The sequence below is a fragment of the Toxorhynchites rutilus genome, chromosome 3 (assembly GCF_029784135.1).
Source record: "Toxorhynchites rutilus septentrionalis strain SRP chromosome 3, ASM2978413v1, whole genome shotgun sequence".
Classification (NCBI taxonomy): Eukaryota; Metazoa; Arthropoda; class Insecta; order Diptera; family Culicidae; genus Toxorhynchites; species Toxorhynchites rutilus.
Window position 1 is genome coordinate 218,902,854 of NC_073746.1, and position 27,405 is coordinate 218,930,258.

A 27,405-nucleotide genomic window follows, 5' to 3' on the forward strand; every position below is an offset into this window, starting at 1 on the left:
CTAAAAATGGCAACTGTGTAATGTGCTATTTATATATTATATATGATAAACATGTGACAGGTACACGATTAAAATTCGGCTCTGTTACAGCTAAAATGCTAATTATAATAAATAAAATAAACAAAAGGGTTAAAAAAAAAGAGAAACGATGTCCATAATGAACGAAAAGGCGGGATCTCTCACTGTTTAGTCACACATATTCTAGAGCTTGTCACTCAGAATACATTTAATGTGTATTTCATGGCATAGAAACCTCAACTAAGTACCAATCAAAATGACGCAAGTAATATTACGTTGAAAAGGTGAATGTTGGGAACGTTAGAGACATTTGAAAAGAACATGGGGAGAGTCATAAGAACGGTGTGTGTCAGCGTTTTTCTTCGAATCACAATTTCTCGCGTCACTGTGCAGTTGCCTACCTTGATTACAGCAAAGCTTGCGCACTGGATATATCACGTGCGTACCATTTTTTTTTTATTTGAAGAGTTTCAATAATTCATTGTATTCAATCAAAAAGGATTCCAGCTCGACGGCGATGCGTTTGGTCTTAGACGAATTGAGGTTTCTTACGCACGTTTGGATGAAAATACGACGAAACGAACGTAACGCCATATGTCATTTAATAATGTAAATAAATTCGTTCTGTTTGAAAAACGAACGACGGTTAAATTATTTAAATATATCGTATATAGTATACGACCTATTCTTAAGCCTACCAAGTTTTTGGGGCATAATTTCATCAAAATCGGTCGAGCCGTTTCGAAGGAGTTCAACACAAACGCCGAGACACGGGATTTTCCATATATAGAAGAAGATACAGCCATGCCAAACCAATATAGTGGTTCTCATTCAAACTTCATTCGCTTTTAATAGCCATTGAATTCAGCCTCCTCTAAGCATAATTATTGATTTTTCGGTTTGTGAGACCGATGTGTGAGTATAGGAGAATTAAATAAATATTGCACTTGCAAAAAAAATGGGTTTCGTTGTGGTTATTATTGATTGTATTTGTTTTTCTTAGTTTACATGGTTTCAGAACCAAGGGGGCTATAATCTTGAAAACTGATGTTTTTTTCACATAACATATCCAAAAATCTTTATTTTTCGTTTTTAAGCTATGATTTTTCAAAGTTAGCCGTTGGTCCAAAAAATCAATGTGCTTTTTTAATTTTTTCTTCTCGAAAGCTGAGGTCTTTTACATAAACGTAATATTGTAATATAGACAAGCTTTAAATTGATATATCGATTATCTGAATTTTTGGAAAAAATAGGAAAAATTGATACTTCGGACAAATGGAACCAAACTACCCATTTTCATGAGAATCTGACAACCACTATATCGGTTTGGCATGGAACGGCTGTATAGTAGATTAAATTGGCAACAGTTTTCGATATATGTGCCTTTTTGACAGTTTTCACTTGTTCTGTGTTTAGTTCGGTAAATTGTGCAGACTCTACACCAAAAATAAATATTTAGCACATTTTTTGACATCCTCATGCATTACATCGAATGAGTTCAGAAGTTTCATTAAATGAGCTATTACCCATACTGATACAATATCTGCTCAAGCGAGAGTCGAGTTTGTGTATGATATATATATATAATATGTTATTGCAATATAGGAGCAATATAAAAGAGCAAAATATGAGACACTTTACATATAAGCACACATCAAAGGCTTTACGTTAAAATACCCTCTCTTTTACTCTCTGCAAACACTTCCTGGTTTTGTTATAGTAAAAGAAGATCCAATTTCGTTTTATAATGCGGTGAAATATTTTAGTATATGGGTACGACAGCACTAGTGGATATGTGAGAAGTGAAAGTTGTGTGTCCTTACAACCCAGCCGTTGGTTCAATCCCTGCTTGACATCGTCTGGGATTTTTATTGAGTACAATTCTACGCTACGCTTCAATCTGTGAGAATGAAAAGTCTGGTCCATACACACAAACATTTCAATACTCTTAAAAACAGGTGTTGCATTTTTTTACCGTTTACTTAAAAAAATTATGCTAACCAGAACGTTACAGGTCATGGTGACCGCTACAGAGCCATGGTCATCCACTCTTTTATACCACATGGAGTGCTTTTAATGTGGAGCAGCTTCGGTTTCTACGATACGGTGCAACAAGTCAATTGATTGAGCGAACAAACGAACAATTTTACGTAATGGAACCGTGAATTGATAATTGGCCATCGTTGGACTATTTTGACGTAGGATTACGTTCATTTCTGTATCGGGTGTAAGTTCATATCAAAGAAATCATATTGCTGGAAGCAGTTTTTTAAAATAATTTCTATGCGAATGCCGCAATCGATCGTCGTTTCCACTTGTTGGGAAAGGAAATTATCCCTTCGCAGGCGTTAATAATTTTGCTCCAAATCAACGATGATTCCAATTATCGAGGCTTGGGGAGGGGGTATTTTTTGCGCTGGATATTTTCGAGGAGGAATCGATTCCTCCTTTGAGCGTTAATAATTCTTTTCCGGCTAAAGGAAATGATATGATAATCACTTCATTCGAGAGAAGAAATGTTTAAGAGTTATATGCTTGTTACTTAATGATTTCTGAGCCAACGTTAGTTCTACGTCTACGTTTCGGTTATATCACAGATATAACCATCGTCTTGTTTTTTGATGATCTTTTTTGGGTATCTGGTCAAATCCGATAAGCCGCAGAAGATTGACTCATTAGAAGACATAAAAATTCCAAAAAAGCAATCTATGGAAATAGTGAGCTGTGCTTGGGAACAGGACAGCTTGAGTAAGTAAAACAAAGCTTATTGATTGTGGATGCTCAAATTGTATTCAAAGAATTCATAATTATAGAAAAGTAGTGGAAGATTATCCAAAATAATACATTTATCCTGAATTTTAAGTGTCGATAATATACCGACGACTAGTGCAATCAAGTTATCTTCAATTGATCGATTGAAAAACTTTTCTAAATTCCTAATGAATTTGAATTTTATAGTCATAAATCATGTAAATCATACATGAATCATCAGAATTAAATTAAATTTCTTGTAGGTGGCTGTGGTAGCATCACATATCTTGGTGTTAATTGAATTAACTTAATTATTAGATCGAGTCAAAAGAAACCTCCCCTTTTTATCAGACGCTTTTTACTATTGGTTTCAGAGACTGAAAGAAAGCATTTTATGTAATGTGCACAACCCAAATCAGATGATGGAAGACTAATTAAATCCTTGCTTATATAGGGTAAATAGGAACTCGCATTTGACTGATTCAGTGACTCATGTTGTAGGACATGAGTGATATCTATAATAGCTGCACATTGGAATGTTCCTATGACTCGACCGTGTAATAATTTTCAAATAATTTTGATTTTGTAATGAATATATTGATCGAATATATTGTAATGATCGATATTGCCGTCCGCAATAATGGTCGATCTTACCATTTAAAACATGTACAGTGACACTTTTGCTCTTGGCGTTGGACGGATTGCAGGTGTACTGTCCTGAATCAGATGGCCGAGCATTCTGGATGAGCAGAAACGATGTAGTCGTGTCACCTTTCTCCGTAATGACTGATACACCGCCGCGTGGCGAGTCGTAGCTGATGATCTGTAAGTGAAAAAATAAGGAGATTTTTTTATTAAAAATTTATTATAAAATCAATTGATACGGATGTCAATGAGCAATTCCAAATGAAATTGATAAATGACAAAACATGATTATTTTTGATTCGAATGAAAGTTAGTATTCCGTTGAGTTGGAGGAAATATGAGTTTTCCACAGCATTTGGATCTTTTTTGACTCAAGTGTAACTTTTGAAAAGGGCGTATCGATTTTGGTAAGAGAAATCTTTGATAATTTATATCTCAAAAACTATGAGTCCTACCGAAATAGTGTCTTACAAAGAGTTATAGAGTATTGATGTTCAAACGTGAAAAAATATACACAAAGGAAAAAAGAAAAAAGTCACAGGAGGGGTGTGTCCGAGACACGACCGCATGATTGACGTAGGATTCCGTTAGGCTATCTGTTGATTTCAGATATGTTTGAAGAATTACATTGTTAAACTCTTTGATGATGATTTGGTTTTAATGTCTCTGTTAGGGAACATATTGTGGTAGGAACAAAAGTTTCCCGTACTAGTGATTCCCGATAATCGTTCGATTAATCGATTAATCGAATACTTCCTACAGAAATCGATTATTAATCGAACGAATACTGCGCAACCAATAATCGAAGCGAACGAGTAATTTTCGTCGATTAATCGATCCAGAGAAAAAACGTACGGCCGCTGCAGTTCCATCCTGAACTTCAATTATTATCTTTGACACTCCCCTGAACTCGTCCAGGAAGCTCAATGCCGTCAACGCGAATTGAGCTTCGTTTACGAGTTTAGCGTAAAAGATAATAATTGATTATCAGACGGAATGAACACTTTTTTGATTCTAGATGGCTTTCTAGCAAATGAGAAATATTAGTCTAACTAATTATTCCTCTCAGTGTGACGATTAATCGATTAATCGTATCGAATATCAAACTGCTGAAAAGTTTTCGATTAGCTGATGAACGATTAATTTCATAAATCGGAGATCACTACCCCCTACTTTCATGTATTTTCAATGTCGATTTCCCCCAGGCAGCTTGGTTTTGATGTCTCTGTTAGAGACCCGCCGCATGTGTCGTCAATTTCGACCAATCAGAAGTGGGTATTTCCGTTAGAATAGGGGTTGAGATTTTTCAATTGTTCGATAGTTAGTTTCATGACATATATTATTTTCTTCAAAACAAAAAATTGTTATGGAGTGCCGAAGTCTATTGACGCAAACATTTCATCAATCCATCAAGAAATGACTGAGCAATGAGCGTTTGAAATTGGACAATTTTCACGATGTGCTCGATTTTCGATTTTCAATTTGTACCCCAATATGTTCCCGAAAGACGTAGTCCTACGTCAAAAAATTGCAATTTGCAATTTGCAATATCTAAAATATGTATTTTTGAATTTTTTCATGTAAAATAGAAGTCATGTAGAAAATTTAAAAAATCAGTCTAAGATGGTAAAACTGTTTTTGACGAACTTTGTGAAATATCGATTTTTTATGAATTTTTGAAACTTCGAACTTGTGTATGTTAGCAATCATTTGTAGCCACCAATTATGAATTCTGTCGTGATTTAAAACAGAAAAGCCCATTATCGATCTCCTTCTAAATGCAGCCATTCTCGAGATATTAAAAAAAATATTTCTAATGTATTGTCTTTTTTATAGCAAATAGGCCCTTTTAATATGATTTTCGTCTTATACCGTCATGTTTATGAAATTTTATGAGTTTACTTGTAATTTTCAACAACTTTTCAAAATACATCATCAAAAACATTTGAAGACATGTGTGTTAATACAAGACGTAGCGATATTGAAAAATCTTTTTTTTTTTATCTTAATACAAACTTTTAAACTATTATTCGTGCTACACAAACAAAACATGAACAGTTTTCAAAGTAGAATTGAAATCGTAAAAACACAAATACACCTCGTTGATTCAACCGGACGTTATGGATACAAAATTCATCAACCTCTTTGAAGCCACTTTGAATGAGCACAATGAATTATTGAAATTCTTCAAATTACACTTGCTCAGATTAAAAAAAACTACAAATACGCTACTCTCATCAATTTGTTATAAAACAGCTGTAGAGCATGTGTAAAAAAAGAAAGAGTAAGAAAAAAAAGTGTGTTTAATAGATTTTCTCGGAAATCCCAAATCTGTATACTGACCAACTCCTCACCCGTATTCTCAAATCTCAAATCTCAGATTAATCAAATCGAGTCAGAATTACCACAACGGATTGCAATCTTGCATTATGTATTCCTTTCAATTCAAGTCCAACCAAGTTGTGCAAATTTGGCAACATTACCACGCAATTCGATATTGACGACATTGAGATTCGTGTGCCATTTCTGTGAAGCGAAAAATGTAATGGATTTTCGGATGGAATAAGTACGCTTTTAGAACAAAAAAATATAATGAAATTTTGCTCTGCTGTATCAAATATGTGTTAACCCATTTAATGCCAAACGTTCGAAAAATCGAACAGCAACTTTGATAATTTTTCATGGCTTTGGAAAGCAACCATATGGTAAGTTTTTGGCATCTAATGATAGCTTAGTTTCTTAAATATCACTTACTATCAATTTCATTCAGTGTTTTGTATAACTTTTGCATAATTTGAAAAAAAAAATAAGTTTAAAGCAACTATATGCGGAAAGTACATAGCCTAACATAACCTAACAAAAACCAAAACTTTAATTTGTAAACTTTTCTAAAGTACTACTTTGGTAAAAGAACCCATATTGTGATGTTGGAAAAAATTGGAAAAACATTGAATTGAACCTCCTACAGGATGAAAAATGTAAGTTTTTGCCAATGTTTTTGTTTGGAGATTTTTTAATTTTTATCATTTCCCATAAAACTGAAGACCGGAAAAAATAATTTTAGAAGACTCGGATTTCTGTAACGCTAAAAACCAAAATTACACCAATGGCTTAAAAAAATAATGTTTGCAGGTTGGTCGTTAATGGGTTAAAACATTCAAACACGTTTACAATATATTAGTTATTTTTCAGTAGACAACCAAAACATTCACTAGGAATAATTTGTGGGTTGACGTTTGCCGGGTCAGCTAGTAAGTTATATAAATTGAATCTACCTGTTACCTGTAGTACACGGCATGCCATTATTTGAGAATAGTTGGTGTGGTCCTAAACCGACTCCCAGTTTTTACATCGTGATCGTTTAACACGTTCAGTCTGGCACTTGCCCTCAATGGCTCACACAAGCCTGGCGCATCGAGTGGCGCTCACTACCGCGGGAACGCATTTGATCAGAAACTATCAGAAACTTTTGATAAACTCATTGTATGCACCCGTGTGCATTTGCGCGTACCTGTGCAAGGGAGTTTATGTTTGCGTGTTGAAGATGACTTTGACTTTGACGTTGACTTTGACCGTTGACTTTAACCGTTGACCGTTGACGTTCGCGTGTGCATTTGTATGTGCACTTTCTTTGTCTAACTCTACACGCGTCGCTCTAAGGCTAAGTTCTTCCCACTTAAATATTATCTCCCTCTAGCTCTAGTCCTATCCGCTTACTATCAAACTTTATTCTACTTTTACATGCTTCTTCGCCCACCCATGAATGTATGCCCACACCACGATTCACAATCGTATTGTGAGATTTCATGCCATTTTCAGTCTTTAGATCCGTGTTTAATGAACCGAAAGTCACCATACTCGTTTCCAAAATGGCATCGGAATACGATATTCGTCTTTCGCATGTAAGACACCGATACCCAATACCCATATCGCATAGTTTTTCCACATTTTTGTCATTCAATACTATTATCAGCAAACCGGAAGTCGAAACAAGATTATATTATATATTCTGGAATCTACGTTCATCTATCGTTGACAAAAAATTAGCAAAAAGTTTATTTGTATGCTTTGAAACGGAACTGAAAATACGATATTAATGTTCAATAGTCGGAAACAGCAAAAAGTCAGGTGTTGTCACTTCACAAAATTATTCAACTGATAACAAGCCAATTTGACTATAAAATAATCTCCAACTGATAATGCTTGTAACATTGTTTAATTTTGTGTGACTTATACATGAAAACATTGAAAAAGTGTTTTTAGTGAGTCAGAATGTTGTCACGTTACGCTGGAATAGATCATGAACTTTGCGTGACGTGACAACAACTTCTTGAGACAGTTGATACTCCTCTATTTGTGGACCGATATTAACCAAATTTTGTGGGTTTTCGACTCTTATTGTTTGCTTAGAGAAACCCAAGTATAAACATGTTTAAACTTAAGTTCATCTGATAAACTAAAAAATGCTCTATTTTTGTGACGTGACAACGCTTAAAAATAACTGTTTTTGAAATCCATGTTTCTCATAAATTACAAAATCAAACCTAGGTCTACCGACGGCTCTCCAAACAAGTGTTTAATTATCTGTACAATGGTATATCGACATTGAAGTTTGGTTAACCAAGTGCTCAAAATATTTCAAACATAATTATTTAGTTTTTTAAATTCGCCCATCTCAAAGGTTGATGCATAAAAATCAAATTCGTTTCAAACAATTTATGGCATAACTAGAGCTTATTCAAATAACGTTTTCAATTTTCTACTAAAACTAGATTTGAAATTTGGTTCTCTGGTGCATAACCTCATGGAATGTATGCAAATATATAAGTATATTAAAGTTACTCAGATTCAAACATCATTCATCAGTCGAACAATCTTCCTTATGGAGTGAATAACACCACAATGGACTGCAACTAAATTTCCTCGTGTTGTAGACCGTTTCCATAAAACGGTAAGAAACGTTCAATTGAAAAACGTTTCTTAACCGTGTCAATGATTGAGAAACATAAGGTGAAGGTGGAAGCTAGCCATTGCAGTAGTATAGGTAAACCCACGTGTAAAAATGGGGTAATAGTGTTTGTGAGAGAAGAGCAAAGCACATGTAAATAGATCAATTCACTTATCAGACTGTGTGGCTCTTCATTGACACGAGTCTTTGAATACATTTGAAAAAAAATAACAATTCAATACTAAAGTAAAGTGTATGAACGATATGTTCCGATGAACAATTGCAAATATAAATATATACAAAAGGTGTATTTGCATATGAAGTAAAATTCTGATTATACGTAAGCGTGACATGAGCTAATTTAAAACACATGCGAATTGGGGCTCTTTTGGTATTAACAAGTTCTTCCGCATAGTAACTCGATGTTGATAATTCCTTAATATTTTCCTTCGTTGATCGTATTGTTTTCACATTTTCACGTTGGAGAGCCTTAACCCTTCTCTTCGTTTGCCGAGGCATTTTGATTTAATGTAATACTTTTCCGTTTACTGTTTTTGAAAGCAAAGGCAGCCGTGACAGTGTTCCGAGCTATGCAATACAATTTTCTTACCCAATGTTAAAGTTGCTAAAGCTTACATTATAGACCCATTAAACGTAAAAATAATAATTGTATTGATATCAACACAATTGTATTCTATTGATTTTCATGACATGAAACGTTATGACGTTATGAAAACCACTCAATTAAATGTTATGAGGAATAACATTTAATTGAGTGGTTTTCATAGCTGTTTCGATGATGTTGGTTGGCATCAGTGTCGAATAAATAACGATGCTTTCACCAGTGCAAACAAAACCATTGCCGAAGATTGAAAAATGAAAATTTTACCTTCAGAGCACTAGCTCAAGTTTTCCGACGTTTTTCACTATACAGTGCGACAGCAGATGAAAATTCAATATCTTGTGAGTAAACGATTGGAGTGTGGTTGATATTATTTGATGGGAAGTGTGCGAAAACGATCATTTTCTTCACACTGTTTCGTAAAATTATTGATTTACGGGCGAGGGGTTAGGGAGGGAGATGAAAGAAATGAGCGCCATTGTGGCTAGCTTCCACCTTCACCTTAAGTTAATTGGATGCAATATCCTTCTAGATATTGGGTGTACCGGTAAGTTTCTTCGTTTTTACAACAGATGACGTAACTTGATTATTATTCCAGTGAATGAAATTTCCAGACATTCGTTGGAAAGCTACTGTCATTGCGCGTCTTCTCAGTATATTTCTAAAAGTTGAAGCGTAAACAACATAGTTTTTTGCCACTTCGAATATGTCGAATTTCGTACCAACTAGAGTGTTTTTGCGCAAAAAGAACTTGAAAAAACACTTGGAGTAGCTCAGAAAACCATATCCGATCGTTTAAAAGCAATGGGAATGATCCGAAAGATAGGACATTGGGAGCCGTATGAATTGAAGCCACGAGACATCGAACGCCGTTTTTTCACGTGCGAACAAATGCTCCAACGGCATAAAAGAAAGGTTTTTTGTGCATCAAATCGTTACTGGCGTTGAAAAGTGGATCCATTATGACAATCCTAAACGTCGGGCAACATATGGATACTCCGGCCATGCATCAATATCGACGGCCGCGCGGAATATTCACGGTCAGAAGGTTATGCTGTCTATTTGGTGGGATCAGCTGGGTGTGGTGTACTATTAGCTGCTAAAACCGAATGAAACTATTACGGGGAACCTCTACCGACGATAATTGATGCGTTTGAGCCATGCACTGAAGGAAATACGGCCACAATACGAACAAAGACACGATAAAGTTATTTTGCAGCACGACAATGCTCGGCCGCATGTCGCGAAACCGGTCAAAACATACTTGGAAACGATTAAATAAGAGGTCCTATCTCACCCACCGTATTCTCCGTCCGATTACTACCTTTTTCGATGCTACATGGCCTGGTTGACCAGCACTTCTCCAATTTTGATGAAGTCAAAAATAGGATCGATTCGTGGTTAGCCGACAAACCGGCCGATTATTTGTGCAAAGAGATCCGTGAATTGCCAGAAAGATGGGAAAAAGTTGTGACTAGCGATAGGTAATACTTTGAATATTAAATTTGTAACCATTTTTGTATAATAAAGCATTGATTTTTGAAAAAAAATTATAGGAGGTTGTGTCCAAGATACGACCGCATTGTTGACGTAGAACTACGCTGTTATTTTATATAAGTCGCTTGTTTATACCTTCGGATATTATTCTATAATGCTGTGAAATTTTAGAAACAACTGCTTAGTAGAATAATCTCTGAAATGATTTTTTCATTGTAGAATCAGTTGACGATAATTGATTGATGATTCATTCTTGCCCTCGCAAAACAATCGTATGTCGCAATTTATTTCATGTCAATGCATTGAAAATTTACCTCGAAGGCTATTCCGGTGGCCTTTTTTGACATACACTCGGCTACAGTCGATTATATACATGTTGCACCAGCACCATTATTCCATATCTCATAACTATATCAATATATCTTTGGCACCGCATGTAAACAACAACAATGACGACACTTGCAAGTATCAAATATCATGCTACATGTTATTTAGTATTGCCTCAAAGGAATCGCACCTATAGATATCGTTCGTGCAAACTAAGCGTAAACCAAGCGCCAAACAAGCGTTCACCATAGCATGCATACAGAGCCATACATTGGTGGCTTGAAACTACTAGCAATATAAACATTTCTCATCATTTTGCGCTATTCTCAAAAGAAACGCTTCTGTTAATATTACTGGCCTCGAAAAGAGTTGCATTACTTTATCATGCTCGAGAGAAGCGCAGGTGTCACCCTTAGTGGAGGAAGTTTTGCTACTGGCAAGCAAAACCTAATCACATACACAATTCCAGAACATTTACTTTCTTGATGACTAAACAAGAGAAATAAATTCTTTTTGTTAATAACAACCTCGAAAACAGTAGCAATGCTTCATTATGATCAATATTAGCGCAAATGCAATCCTAGTTGAAGATTTGTGACAGTTTTGCGACTGGCACGTGAACCCAAATAACTTATAACATTCCAGTAAGACATTCAAGATGCTTGGTATTCCCAAACAATTTTTTGGTGCACAACCTTAACGTCTGCTTCGCCATAACCTCAGTTTAATACATTGATGCATTCTCAAAGGCACCAACGAAGCCCTTATGAAGACGGAAAATAAACAATGTTAACTACTTGGAAAAAGACTGAATTATGCCACACAGCTTGTACTCTGCTGTAACACCCATCGATGCGAATTCACTAATGAGTTTGTCAAGAGCGACCGCCTTTACCACCAGCGGGGGGAGCTTGATTTTGGTTGCTGCCTGGGCGTTTACATTTTCGACCGACGCGTCGAAATCGCCTACTTCGCTCTTGTTCGGTGCGGTGTCACATTTGCGAAGGCTCGGTTCAGTGCGAGCGCTTTTCACTGCACCAACACCGTGTGCATCATTAGCTTACCTCGAAATTTTATTTCCCCTGGCAATGCGTTCGTTTTTTGAAGGGCTCGGGCCTGCCTTCCTCTTCTTCTTGCTCATCACACACTAGGCGAAGCGTCCAATTTATGACGCGGAAAGAAGAACACACGATACGAATATCGCGAAAAACGAACAGAAAAACCACACGACGATATCCAAGTTGGATTACCACTGGTGGGGTCCAATCTTAGATCGAAGCGCAGCGAAAGCAAAGTGAACTGGATTACTCAACAGTCCGATGTCGAATGAAAGTTTGCCTCAGCGAGATCCACTGTTTATACTCTAGGCAAGCATTCCCCTTTATTCTTCTTCTTTTCCTTTGTTCACGGAGACTTTAAATCCTACGATTTCCCCTCCGTTGGTCGTCGATAAGTTGCTCGTTATTGATATCTCTGTTCGGGAAAGCACTCAAATGGACAGAACAAATGTATGGGAAAATAGAAACACTTAAAGTTTTCATGAATTTTAACCATTTACTAACCAGGGGATTCTATTGTATGGCATATTAAACAAATCTTAGGGAATTTCCGATTCGTATAGTATGTAAATCGCCAAAATCCGTTCGCGGCAAAAATAGTTATTAACGTTAACTTTATTTCATAAAAACGTGACCTGTTTTCTGATTTGACACCCTTAATGAAAGACGTAGTTCTACGTCAAAAACCAAGAAACTTACCGGTACTCTTATTACATCTTCAAAAATTCGCGGATCATGTCGTTATGTATGGGAAATTAGAAACTCTCATCTCAACCCTATTTTCACATATTAATTATTGAAAATTTTATAATCATCTCTATTGTAATAGATTATCTGGGAGTGTCCAATTCGTCAATCCATTAAGAAATAATTGAGCAATAAACGGTCAAAATTGGACAATTTTCGTGACGATATAGCCGATATTAAATTTCCAATTTGTAACCTCAATATGTTCTCGAAAGTCGCAATTCTACACCAAAAGCCATTTGAAGGCGTCAAAAACGAATAACGATGTTCTTCATCTCGAAGGAAATATTCCAATGTGCTGTAGTGAAAATCCTCGTATTGTTCTAACTGATTGAACAATTTGTGATCAGTTAACCGTTTTACCAAATCTAACGAATTGTTACAGCATATATATTTCATCGCGTACCAGATAGTCTTTAACCCTTTGCGGTCGTATTGAATTTGGGCATGGGTGTCGTACTTGTCGAAATTATTTTTCCTTGAAAAAGCATTGATACATGCAAGATAATGAAAAACAATCTTTTTTTTTGTGAACTATATATGTATCAAGCACTTCAACATAATTTGAACCAGTAGTTACTCAAATAATGATTTCTGCGTATCCGAAATGATCAGAACTTTTCACTTCAGATGAACAAAGATTTTGACGCTTGAGAAACTTATGCGATTATTGAAATAACATGAGACATTCATGTGAACAGCATTTCTGATACTTATGAACAATATTTTCCTTCACACCAAAGTGTTAAAATGACTAAGTTCTGCTGTTATATTTTTGTCTCACATTCCTATGCATTCAACGCACCGTGTGTTGTTTTGTGTGGGTGACTACTTTGTTTGATACTAAGTACCATTATCTATTACTCATAGGAGCATCGTTTTGATTCGTGAACAGGTTCACTAGACATCAAGCTTCGTTTAGGAAAAGTTTCTTGCTGTGGTGGCTGAGAGCAGACAAATGACCACAAAGAGTCAATTTGTCCACAATCCCGGAATATAATTTATTCGTGATCTTGAACGGGCGTGGATGAAATCGGAACCGGAAACCTCACAGTGTATTAGTTTATTTGTACAAACACCCAAACGCTCACTATAATCCCGAAAGAATACTTCACGGCACAACAGAAAAGTAACTTCTCGCACTTCGTCAAATAGGATTTCCGGTGGAAAATACTCCGTTCAAGTTTCATTCATATTCGATACTTTTCACCCACCATAGGAAGGGACATGCATATGTAAATGTATATGCGCGCAGAGCCGGAGCTTGGTAACTGAATGAGTGGAAAATCATGCAAAAGCTAAGCACAAAAACAGTGTGCACCTCACTCTACCTGTGAACTCCCGGCATCGACGAAAAAAAAAAATGGAACGATACGTCCGTAGAGCTCACAAATATTTACTCATCAATAATTCATGAAACAAAATTACGTTGCTGATCGTTCGAACCATCGTTCGATGCGGGGGCTACGGTTTTTTCAGTCTGCAGTTTATTGGGAGGAAATCGGTATCGATCACATATTGATGTAAGAGAAGCTTTTTTTTATTTCATTTTTTGTCGCATTGTTACCCTTCCGTAAATGTGTACTGTTTGTGTAATTTTCGCTCTGTTACTGTTGATGGTGTTTATGTATGAGGGAAAAAACTAATTGAAATAACTTTTGATACAAATTACTAACAAAGCTTCCCATTCTCCGTAGAGAAAATTGCTTTCGTGGCATAGCGTTAACCTGTTGGATTTTACTTTCGCAGAATCATCAACTCTATTACTTTTTCACTATCTATCTATCTATCTTCTATTTATATACACACTGCGTTTCACAACTATAGAACCACTCATTTTTTTCTGGGTTTTCAGAGATATGTAAGAAGACGAGATACACACTACAACATGGCGCAGTTTCTGTCATACAAATGAAACACAAATTTCTGCATTACAAGAAAATCAATCAAGCAAATGAAACCGAATTAGGCATATTGAGGTTTTAGGGTGCAATAAATGTTACTATGATGGTTAGACTCTTCACCCCTCTCTCTAAGAGGGGGCTGCCATACAAATGCAACACAAATTTCTGCATAACTCGAGAATTAATCAAGCAAATGAAACCAAATTTTGCATGTGAATGTTTTAGGGTGTAATAAATGTTTCTATGGTGGTAAGATACTCCACCCCTCTCTCTAAGGGTGGTGGGGGGGGGTTTAGGGCTGCCATGCAAATTAAACACAAATTTCTACATTACTCGGAAATTAATGAAGTAAATGAAACGAAATTTGGCATATGGAGGTTCTGGGGTGCAATAATTTTTTCTATGGAGGTTTGACTTTCCACCTCCTCTCTAAGGAGGGGCTGACATACGAATGAAACCCAAATTTATGCATTACTCGAGAATCAATCAAGCAAATGAAATTAAATTTGGCATATGGAAGTTTTAGGGTGCAATAAATGTTTCTATGGTGGTTAGAGTCTCCACCCCTTCTCTAAGAGAGAGGGGGGTGGAGAGTCTAACTGAAAAATTAATAAAGCAAATGAAACCAAATTTGGCATGTGAAGGTTTTAGGGTGCAATAAATGTTTCTATGGTAGTTAGACTCTCCACCATCCTCTCTAAGGGGCGGCTGCCATACAAATGAAACTCAAATTTTTGCATTACTCGAGTATTCATCAATCAACTGAAACCAAATTTTGCATGTGGAGGTTTTGGGGTGCAATAAATGATTCTATGATGGTTAGATACTCCTCCCCCCTCTCTGAAGGGGGGCTGCTATACAAATGAAACACAAATTACAGGGGGCACACAAACACAAACTTCTGCATAACTCGAGAACTAATCAAGCGAAAGGAGCCAAATTTCCGATGTGAGGGTTTTTTATGATGGTATGACTCCTTTCCCTCCTCTGGAATGGAGTGGGGGTCCCATAAAAATGAAAAATACACATATTTAAACCAAAAATATTCCAATCAAACATAACAATTGAAAATTTTCAGAAAACTCTGGAGGAAAAAGGGAAAATTAGGAAAATTAAATTCTCATATGTTCTACAGTTACATAGTGACAACTGCTGTTAGTCCATTTGATGTTTGCGCTAGCGACATTGATCTTTGTTAAATGGAAATGGATTTTAATGTGATGAAACGCCCTCCTATATCTTCTTCTATCTATACCAATAAAAAAGTATCGCCGAATGTGTTGATAAGCAGAACTCGAGGAAGGAATTGTCCGATTTAGGGCTGTCTTTGTTCTATCATATTTTCTGTATCGAACATTTATTCCATGTAACGAAGAAACATGTTATTTGCAAATAATTGAAAAATTTTGAACGAGAATTGTGTCTGAAAATAATCTGATATTATAATGATGAGTTTTGTTAGAAATACTAGGAATTTTATAGTAAAAGGTAAATTCAACGGGGTCGATAAGAAGATCAATCAATGAACAGTTCTGCGATTGGACCCATGAACTTGCTCATAGTAAGAAAACGTGAATGTTTGAAGGTATTGATAACAAAAAACAAATTTTAGGCGGGACGAAGTTTGCCGGGTCAGCTAGTTATTTATATTTACATCAGATTGAGCCATCTACAATCAAACGGGAAAAGTGAAAATAGTATCCATATCCCAGGAGAAACAATAAAGAAGTATGGTTTAAAAAGCAATAAAAATCGTTTCAAAATCCTACGAACCTAGTTATATAAAATGCTAAATTTTCCACTCAGACGATTAAGTTTACTAATAAATGTCCATAAGCTTCACCTGAAACGTTCTAAAATATTTACTCGCATGACAATTGTCTTTTTCAAGCATTTTCTCTTCCGTTTAACTGCTGCTTGCGCTACGAGAGAAGAAAAAAAAATCAACTAAAGTACACGGTGTCGGAACTCCCGGTTGTGTTTACATGAGAGCATATTCCCAGAATCCTCGGAGCATTAATGTGCTTGCTGGTTTGGACGAAATGAAAAATTGTTTTCATAAGAACAGTCTTACTCGCCGTTTTGCATCAGCAATCCAGCGTTTATCCCCAGTAGCAATGCTGACTCACCCCCTCCAAATACAATTCTACTCAACGAAAGATATGTTAAATTCTGCTTTTCTTACCCACGCTACGGTTGTATTTATAATTGCATGCAAGGCGCCCATCCACCCACCGGCCGGATGGAATGTTCTTGCTCGCCGGATCCTCCAATGCTACGAAAGGTTTGCTGAACACTCCGTTTTCGTCTCCCCCAGAGAGACTTGGCCGATTCCCAACATGATGGTGAGTCGAGGCAATATGCTTATGCATGCTTCGGGCCCAGAATGCAGTCAAGAGTTGACTGCGCTCCGAACACTTAATATTTCAATTCTAAAGTGAATAAGCAATGAATGATGATATTTGCTTGTACAGCACAGCTTCTCCCTTTCTGTGGCACGAAAATGCGCCGGTCTGCAGCATTGGGGGAAATAGATTTCCAGTGCTGAGTGGAGTAAACTAGGTTACATCAGACAGGACTCGGTTCCGGAACTTCTTTTGTTTTGCTACAAAACCCACACCGTTTCTTGCATCGAAAATGCTCATGCCAACGTACGGTTCGGAATCACGTCGAATTTCATTTTTTTCTAATGAAATCCTGTTTTGATAGCACGTGTCCATCACATCTATGTCGGAACGAGCGTTTTCCGTTTCATCTGATTATGCTCACCTCGCAACATGTCAGAATTGATGGGAACAGGATTATCACTGCAACGGCAGTGGTTTTGCCATTGTGTTATTAGTAATGTACGGTTACTTTCTTAGTTCTTTCAGTTTAGTAAATATTAGTTAGAGGAATTTGAATGGGCACCACACAGTAACAAGTAGGTATACCAAGTCTGTTAAAAAAGTATCACGAATTTCGAATTTACGCTTGTTTCGTATATTCGATTTTCGATTTTTTTTAGCTGCATGATTAAATAATTCTATGGTCACCAGCTGCCAACAGCGTATTAATAATTATTCGTGCACTCAAAAAATGGAAAATATATCTTCAAATATACCTCAGACAATAACCAAAATACCCGAACACTTCACTTTATTCCTAACACCCAAAAAAAAGTCACAAAAAATCTTTATTTTTCGATCTTCCAGACAAGGGTCCCCCCTTAATAGAAATTTGACCCCCTTCCTGTTGACCGATTGATCTGAAATTTGGAACACACCTTTATCAATCATGCGTATGCGTATTACATGATCTTAAAAATCTAAATGGTGGCCGCTACAAAATGGCGGATTGCATATTTTCTCTAAACCCCATTGATATGGTTTTTTCCAAAACCTCATCAATATTGTCAAAAATTAGACATTTTAAAAATTTTTGGAACGCTTGAGCTGATCTGTCCCGTTCTTCAACTGTCAACTTTGTTGATGGCTACTTTCTATTTGTTGAGATGTACTTCTCACGAAATGTAGAAAAATAGAAAATAAAACGTAGATTACGAAAATTACCTTGTTTTTTGCCCTAACTTTATTTTTCCGCGATTTCTGAGGCACTGAAATTTATTTTTGAACGACCCTCGTATATAAGGGTGGCAATGGATGTATGGAAAAAAAATCATCATCGAATTTCAAAAACCGACCATGTACAATTTGTGTATTGACCCACAAAAATGACCTGTGCAAAGTTTCAGCTCAAACGGATATAATTTATGGGTGCCTCAAAGCGCTCAAAGTTTAGATTTTTTTATCCTCGAAAATCTTCCAAGGGGGGAGTAAAGGAAATTTGGAAAATCGGAAAAAAAAATTCGATGGGGAAGAAGAAATCCATAATTTTCTCGGTAAATGGCTGTACTGATCGATAGCTCGTATAGTATCGATCAAATTAAACTTATACTTAAACTTATACTCGTTGTAAAGGTTGGAAAGCTTGGAAAGTTAACTTTCATCCAGGAAGCACATGGCTTTTACAAATACCAATATAAACATAAGTATTGGTTTTAACGCCAACATTAAAGAATACAGGAGACAATTAGACAGCAGCACGCCGAACATCATGCTTCAGTAGGATGTTACGTTTTGTGATCAAGTAGTTACTCAGGCTCTGGGAGGTAAATGGAAATCATCTTTGATGATCCCCCGCATGGATGTTTTTGTCGCATGGACAGATTAAAATTGACAGAGGAATTGCAAAAGTATGGGAAGCCAAATTGGTTGGAGATGCCCGGTGAAGGGTGCACTTCATGGGTAAGGAAATCATGGTACAAAGACATAAAACTTGACTGAGGAGTCAGTTGGAGTAGATTTTCGAAGTTATCAATCACCAATGGATTCATGATCTTGCAACGGATGAGAAATCTGTAGGATAATTCTGTGAATCGAAGAGTAAGCGGGGGTACTCCTGCCAAAACTTCGAGACTCATCGTGTGTGTCGAATGCAAACACCCCATTGCTATACGCAAGCAACGATATTGTATTCTCTCCAGCTTGAGAATATGAATACTGGCAGCTGATCGGAAGCAAAAACTGCCATATTCCAACACTGATAATATCGTTGTTTTGTACAACTGAATGAGGTCTCCTGGATGGGCACCCCACCATGTTCCGGTTATTGTTTGGAGAAAATTGATTCTTTGCTGGCATTTCTGTTTCAAATACGCAATGTGTATTCCCCAGGTACATTTAGAGTCAAAATATACTCCAAGGTATTTGAAAAACATCGAGTGCCTGATCGCTTTACCGGATAGGTGAAGCTGGAATTGGGCGGGTTCGTGCTTCCTAGAAAAAACGACCATTTCGGTTTTCTCCGTAGAGAATTCGATACCCAGCTTTAGAGCCCACGTGAACAGGTTGTTCAGGGTATCTTGCAAGGATTTCCCCGCTGCTTGTGTCTATTTTGCTATGATTATTTCCCCAGACTCCATGGTATTGAAATCTGTGTTAGGGAAACATTCCGATTTGCAGAAACGCAGAATATCGATCGATGATTAGGCAAAATGTTGATAATTATTTGCTGCCATAACGTTTTCCCAATACAGACTGCGATTTGTTTGCAATTGAATTCGTTTCATTATTCACTAATTTAATCAATTATTTAATCAATACACATAAAAGATAGCTCTGCGCAGCGACGACATCGTACCCAATAAGGAACATCCGGGGTGCGATTATTACTCATTGAAGAAACACAAATGATTACTAAGCCAACGGCAGTCCTACGTCAACCTTGCGGTTATATCATAGGTATAACCCATCCATAGTTTTTTGATGGAAGGCTCCGGATAACTCAGAATCTTTGATTTCACACTTCCTGAATTCCTGGCCCGTAGAGAGTCTCCCACAGATTTTTTGTTTGGTTTGTGTGATCCAAATTACATACAAATACCTTCGCCATCTCTCTTGGAGTTTTTTGGACAAGCAGAAAACTTACAATCACTCCTACATTTTCACATTTGATGTAAGTCTAACAACTGGATAGAGGTACCCCATTTGGTTGCGTATCATACTAACTCTCTCTACTTTACAAACTAATGATCGTCGTCATTATCGTCCATTCATAATATAAACAGTAAAATTTACAAAACGAGAATTGTTACTCCCAATCATCACTTTGCATGTTTTTGGGCAATTTCGCTGAGTTTGGTCAATAACGAAGACCAATTCTACCCGATCTTATGTTCATAATGGCAATGGATGCATTTTGTAATTCGTTCCTCTCATGTGCATTTCAACGGTACTGTCATAAGCTAACATTTCGTTTTGTTTTGATATTCTTGTATTAGAATTGTATGAAAACATTCAAAGATCTTTTGTTATTTTACATAACGCTCAATTTATCTTAAATATGAAACCAAATCATTAGTCATGTCTGTAATATATTTTGAACAAAAAATTATAACGAGTTAATAATATCCCTGAATTTCATTACATTGACTACAATTGTGCACATCGCATCTCCACCCACACCGTATGTGTATCACCACAACGAAGCTAACAACAGCAGACTCAACCTTTCACTCTCCACTGAAATCAACACGTTCAATCAAGACAATAACAAGATGAGAGTACGTTTTATTACATTTCTCTTGCGAACAACTTACATCTGAACATCACCCTCAATCCTTGACAAGTGATACCATCATGTGTTGCCATCTCCGCAAATACTTCCTCCATCTGAATTGAGAATCCAGTCGGGAGGAAATCAAATGCTCGAGATGCCCGAAAAAAAAATCTGCAAGGAACCCAGTAAATTGCGAAACACCATATCTTCATCTTGTGCTCCGACTGGATGTCATTTCTATGCACATTCAATATAGTGTTCCCTCCCATCGCCAAGGTTACAGTGTGTGTGTATAAAAAAGCCTTTTTTCATCGTCGAACTGTTATCAAGAGTTCGACTCGAACTGACTGCAAGCCATGAATATGGTAATAGGTTCTACGGTGAAATGGAGTTCCACTGAATACAGATGTGTAACGAAGGTCCATCGACGACGTCGTCGTCATCGTCGTCGTTGTCGTCGTGAAGGAGGCATGAAGTAGATATGTGTACTTATAAAACATAAATTTCACTTACTGCTTAACACTCAAAGCCAGCGGCAAATAAACACACACCCGATCCGAATCTACTTTTCACAGGCACCACTCCACACACACACGGCTGGCTGAATGTTGTACCTACTATCTTAGGGAGCCCTGAATCAGATTAAGGTCTCGCTTCCACATACGCCCACGCAGCTCAGACACGGGATATGTGATGCTTACGAAGGTTAAAGAGGAGTTAATTTCTGTGTAGGTTCTCCCATGAGTTATGCGCTGTACGTTTTGATGTATATTTCTCCAAGGAACGTGCTGATGGCTCAAGTTAAAATTGAAAAGAAAGCACACAGCTATGTGCGAGGGTGGCTCTAGAGAACTAGTCAGAGCGTAATCTCACACGGGAACATAGGAGAAATCTTGAATGTGAATGATTTTACGAATGAGTCTTTCGTTCTGTTCCGTGAACATGACTGAAGATATATGATATATGGGATAGGAGAGATATGGCATGGAATCGAACGAAAAAAAAAAGATAAATGTCGACGCAACGTAACGTGATGCAGTGTGCATTTTTCTCGTTCCGGGTATAATAGCTTCATCGTCGGTAACGTTGTAATATTAAGTATTGTACCCATCACATTATTCAACGGTTAAACCGAACAGGATGATCAATGCTTCAAATGTACAAATCGAAATTTGATAAGCTACTTTATATTTTGGAGATTATAAACGGAGATACTTTATCTAGATTATATTCATCTGACTCCAGCATACTTTCAATTAATTCCAATTTGAAACAAATTCGCAAAACAGAAAATTACTCAACAATTTGAAGTGATTTGTCAATAACTAGAGAATGCAGAACAATCCAGCATTGTGATGATTTGAATAATGTATGATGTTGGGGCTGCAGTGGACTGTAATTGTGCCGGTCGATAAGGGTGCTCGCGTTCCCAGCGGGAACCGAGCCGGGTGGCAGCAGGAACCGCTATGTTCCTTCCCAGGAGGACAACTGGGCCGGACTCCTTGGGTTGGCTTCGCCTCATCGCCAACGTCGCAGTTGGACTGGACTAGCATGGCTAGCAGCAACCGCTTGAACTCGATGCGCCTTGAGAAAGGCTTTCTCATGAAAACTCTATTGAAAACCTTTACTCCTCCCTGTGTGTCCTTACAGTCACAGGGAGAAGGGAAGGAATGTTAGTATGCTACTCGCGATGTATATAAATAAGGATTCACTGCAGTAAGTTATGCTATAATGTTAGCCTTTGTCAACTACTCGACGAACCAAAATCTCCGACTCCGACTCCAACATTCAGCAAATTGAAATCACATAACTATGACTCCGGTCGACAAAGTGTGAACATATTTTCAGATCCGGTAGTGAAGGGTGTCCATGAGCAACCTGAGGAGGCAACGAGGATAACGGCTCTATAATAAAACGAACTAATAATATTTTATAAATTCCAAAATAATTGGAAGAAATTAAACGATTCACGAATTGAGATATTCTATGTATTTTAAATATTTTATATATATTTTTCCTTATTTTCATATTTTTATGTTTTCATATTTTCATATTTTCATATTTGATGATGTATATGATGTTAAATTGATGTTTGTTTTGTTATGGAATGAGAGTTTTTCCATCTGGTTTTATAGTTATGAAACACGGGAAATTTAGTTTTTTTAATGCGTCGCGCCTGAATACAACAGCAAAGTATAAATGGCCAGTCTTATAAATGAAGATAGTTATTGTATTCTACACTATATACTTCAATTCGACCAACATCTCACATGTCTCTGGAAACTCAGAAAAAATGAGTGGTTCTATAGTTGTGAAACGCAGTGTAGGAGGGAAGTATATAATGCCAACAAATACACTGATAGGTAAAATAAAGTGCTCACCTTATAATTTTTTTAAATTTCTCCCATTTGTTTGGTTTGAATTAAAGTAAATACACTGTAAAGACTATCTGAAGATATCTCTTTTTTTTAAATATTTTTTAGGTTCCACTTATGATACTCTATCTTTAATACTTAAAAAAAGAACTCCGCCTGCGAATGATGGATCTCTATAGTAGCACGTTCGGAAAATAACCTGAAACTATTGGAAACCAGAGTAGAGGATCCAAAGCCCACAAGGAGGATGTTTGTAATAGCTGTTATCCATGGTTATTATGCAAAGAAAGAAATGGATAAACTCCTAATCACATCACTCACTACAGTGAATCCTGATTCTTACCTTACCCCTCTAACTACTATCCCTTCTTTGATAATCACTAGGGAACTACGCTATAGAGGCGACCCATCAGGCGGCGAATATCATACTAACATTCCGTCCCTTTCCCTGGTGATTGTAAGGACGCGGCCGGCGTCGTTATTGACTATTTGAAGCTCGATTTACCGAAACCTGCACAATGAAAATCATTTGCTACTCCTAAGCGTCATTCGGTGTGTTCATTGTGCAATTTCGATGGTTCATTTCAATCACGAAGAGTAACTACGAAGTGTACAGTCTACCTAAAAAGTGACTAAAATGCTCACTTTATATTCGATAAAAAAAAATTTTAAAGAATAGCATTTTAATAATTAATATGTCTTCCTTCGCCCTTCAGAACAGACTCGTTCAGGCGTTTGAAAATGCTCTCCACCAGGCTCTTTGGGTGCTAACTCTTCCTAGGCGGGGCTTCAAAATGGTTACTTTATTTGGTAACTGTGCAGTCCCGAACTAACGTTGGGGAAAAGGGGTGGTCAAACTAGGTTTCCGCACGTCTTACCTGCTTGACGGTTGAAGAGTTAAAGAGGACGAAATAACGTGGCATTGATGTTTACAGCCAACGCGCAGGGTTGCCGTATATGGTCAGCACATAGCACACTGCCTCATGTACTTCAGTCCGTGCCACACATCCACCCCCTTCACAAAAAAAAATAAACGAAGGAAAAAAACTATTGTTTTGTTGGAGAATGAAAATTAAATTGGGTTAAGATATTGAATCATATTGTAATAGAATTATAGGCCAGATAGTAAATTTCTTTCCTGAGTGTATTCTATTTTATTCTATGTCCGTTACATTTCCGATTTGTGTGTATTCCATTTTAGCACTTAAAATCTGCAATGATACATTAAAACGATGCGAATTAATTCATTGCATCTTATTCTAGAGCGCGATTTAAAAATCCGCTTCTCTTGTAGCACATAGTTGTAACAAAAAAAAATTCCCGATATATTGTAATTTTTATGTTCGTTTTGTTTTGTTCATCATGTCCCTGATAACCTGCTCCGCGAGGTTTTCCTATACGCTTAGCATGGTGCTTTTTTTACCTACTCTGCGCTATCTTTCGACCCGCTTGCTTTTCGTTTCGGCGCGGTTATATTAACCCGCACAGCGCGATTCTTCGATCCGCTCAAAATGATTTTACAAACTATGCTCTGCGCGGTCTATTCGACCCGCTCAGTGCAGTTGTTTTACTCGTTTGACTTGTTGTTTTATTCTTTTCAGCGCGGCTATTCAAACCCGCTCTGCGCGATACTTTGATCCGCTCACTATGTTCCCTACAAGCATAACTCTGCGCGGTCTATTTGACCCGCCCTATGCGTTGTTTCACACGCTTGGCTTATTTCCTTCTATCCAGCGCGGTTCTAGAAACTCGCTCAGCGCGATCCTTTGTTCCGCTCACGGAAATATTTAGCCACAAGAGCCACACCAATCGCTCTATTTCACTTAGCGTTAGGTCTAGCTGTGGACCTAACCTCACTTCAAGCACAATTTTTTTCCCCACGTAAACAAAAATTGGCCCTTTTTTCCCAACGTAAAATTGATATTTTATTTCGGCTCGACAAATACATTACGTTGCAGTTAACGGAAAGAAAAGAAAATAAACTGCAACTCCTGGCAGGATCGCCATTGTGCAGTCCCGAACTAACGTTGGGGAAAAGGGGTGATCAAACTAGGTTTCCGCACGTCTTACCTGCTTGACGGTTGAAGAGTTAAAGAGGACGAAATAACGTGGGTCGCTGCGATCAGCTCGAGAATTGGGCATTGATGTTTACAGCCAACGCGCAGGGTTGCCGTATATGGTCAGCACATAGCACACTGCCTCATGTACTTCAGTCAGTGCCACACAGTAACATTAGCTTCGGCAACTCTGGTGTTAAGAATAGCCAACAAATTCACAATGGGGTTGATGTTTGTGCTTTGTGGAGACCATTCCAGCGGTTTAATCCGACAGAACCGGAAGAAAGACTTGGCCTGCTGAAATACGAATTTCTCTTCAAAGCCCGCCTTGATCAGCGAAACCTCCATATTTTTCCAGCAGGATATTGATTCAAACATCCACTTTTATTGTCCCGTCGATTTTCGCGATGCTTACCACTACACCCCACGAAAACGCTCCCAGACCATTACATTTCCTTCTTCATGGTTCGCGGTGCCTTGGATGTGGGGCTCCTGAAGCATTAATTTGCACCACACACGAACTTGTCGTAACTGTTTCCAGGCAACTTTGCTATCTAACCCCTGCGCTACGGGACAGCGACGACCGGATACTGATAGCTGAAGGGTTTCCTGGATCTCACGGACAGTTACCTTCGGGTTCTTGTTGACTTCGCGCATGATCCTGGTATCCGTCCTCGCATTCGCTTTGCGCTTCCTATATCATAATAGCAAAAGGCAATCCACCGTTGATCCTAACGTTTTTAGTTTATGAAGAATTTTCCCAACCGCTGCCTAGTCAAATACGATCACGTGTACAAATGCACAAGGTCATGTATTTTGCTTAAAAACAATCGAGGGGTCATCAAATGGAAACTCATTAACAACATATCAATTTCAGAAGTGGAAACTCTTCTGTCAGTTTTTTTTCAATATAAATTGTTTTTTGTTTCTTTACTTTTGGTGTGATTCCAAAGTTTCGAAAAAGGAGAGCGTGACACTTGGAGTTAATAACGTTAATAACTCGAGTCAACGAAGTGGTGAGTTCCCTGATACCCTGACAAACACTCAAACACAGTTCTAGAATACACGTGCACAGTTCTTTGACAACTTGCAAAGTTCTCTCAAGGGTAAAAAAACATCAACTTTACCTTACCGACAATACCTTGAACAGTTCTCGATTATAAGGCAAAGATGTTCTGGGAGGATGATGATAGATTGTTAAACAAAACAGTGCGTATAAAATTGAATGAATGCATGTCAGCCTTCAAAAAAGATGTTTTTGTTTCCCCAAAAATCGGCACAAACTTTCTGGAAAACCCAATATGAACTATTCTGATTTCTTCCTGATTTTTGAAATTATAGTTGGTAACCCTGGTCAGGGGTCTTATTGTCAATTTCCAGCGTGACCTGTAATTTAGTTTGATTACAGCGTCATTAACAACAAGTTATTTTTGATATTGGTCAAAGATATTGTGTGAAATTTAGTGTTGAAAACAAACGTTAATGATGGAGAATACATTCGGTGACTCAACTATGTTGTAAACAAGGGTGTATGAGGTATTCAAAGACGGCCGAGAAGAGATGAACTGAATGGTGCTCGAAAATCGTCATTAAAGTTTGAGAGAGTGAGTGAGTGAATTAAAAATCTCCTACGAGATCGTTCGTCATATTTTGGTTGATGTTTTGGGCACGAGAAAAGTCGCAGCTCGACTAGTGCCAACAAAGTTCAATTTTCATCAAAAATTTCATCGGAATCATGTCTGAACGATCTATTTATGATTCCCTGTGGAACTTTTGCCGTCTCAACGTATGCATCAACTAGCGGTCATTTATTAATATTTAATTGAGATTTCTTAAGCCAAATAACACGCCTCGAATGTATTCCGAGGGACAAGCTCTAGAATACGCGTGACCACAGTGCAAGTCGAAGGAATTTCTCTGACGAAAAATCCCCCGGCCAGAACGGGAATCGAACCCGGCATGATAATGTGAGACGCTAACCACTCGGCCAAGGGTTCACTTTTAATTTTGCCAATTAATTTTCAGTGCCGAAAAAAGTTCAACTCGGATGATTCTGAGGATTTCAACGGGTACTGGCGTGATTTATGGAATGAGGGACAGTATTTTTCAACCAGGAACTGTGGTGGACGCTCGTGCATGATCTGGGCGGGATTCTGTGCATCCGAAAAACTCAAGATAGCTTTCACATTCTTCAAAATGAATTGCAAGGGTTACATACATGTTCTGGAAACCTCTCTCCCCTTGTTTTTGCGCAGATATCGTCGCAAAAAAATCGAAGGGTTGTATCCGAGAACGACCGCTTAGGACGTAGGACTACGCAATCTTTTTTTTTTTAATTTTTTGGTTTATCATTTCGG

The 27,405-nt window shown here is 37.5% G+C and overlaps 1 protein-coding gene across 10 annotated transcripts in view; it reads right to left on the minus strand.

Moving 5' to 3' along the window:
• Positions 1-27,405, minus strand: part of LOC129780382 (zwei Ig domain protein zig-8-like) — a 763,625-nt gene that overhangs the window by 8,063 nt on the left and 728,157 nt on the right. For all 10 annotated transcript variants that reach the window (XM_055788581.1, XM_055788580.1, XM_055788579.1 and 7 more), the window contains one exon: positions 3,424-3,592. In XM_055788581.1, the coding sequence (XP_055644556.1) occupies positions 3,424-3,592 (169 nt within the window). The remainder of the gene's footprint in view (positions 1-3,423; positions 3,593-27,405) is intronic.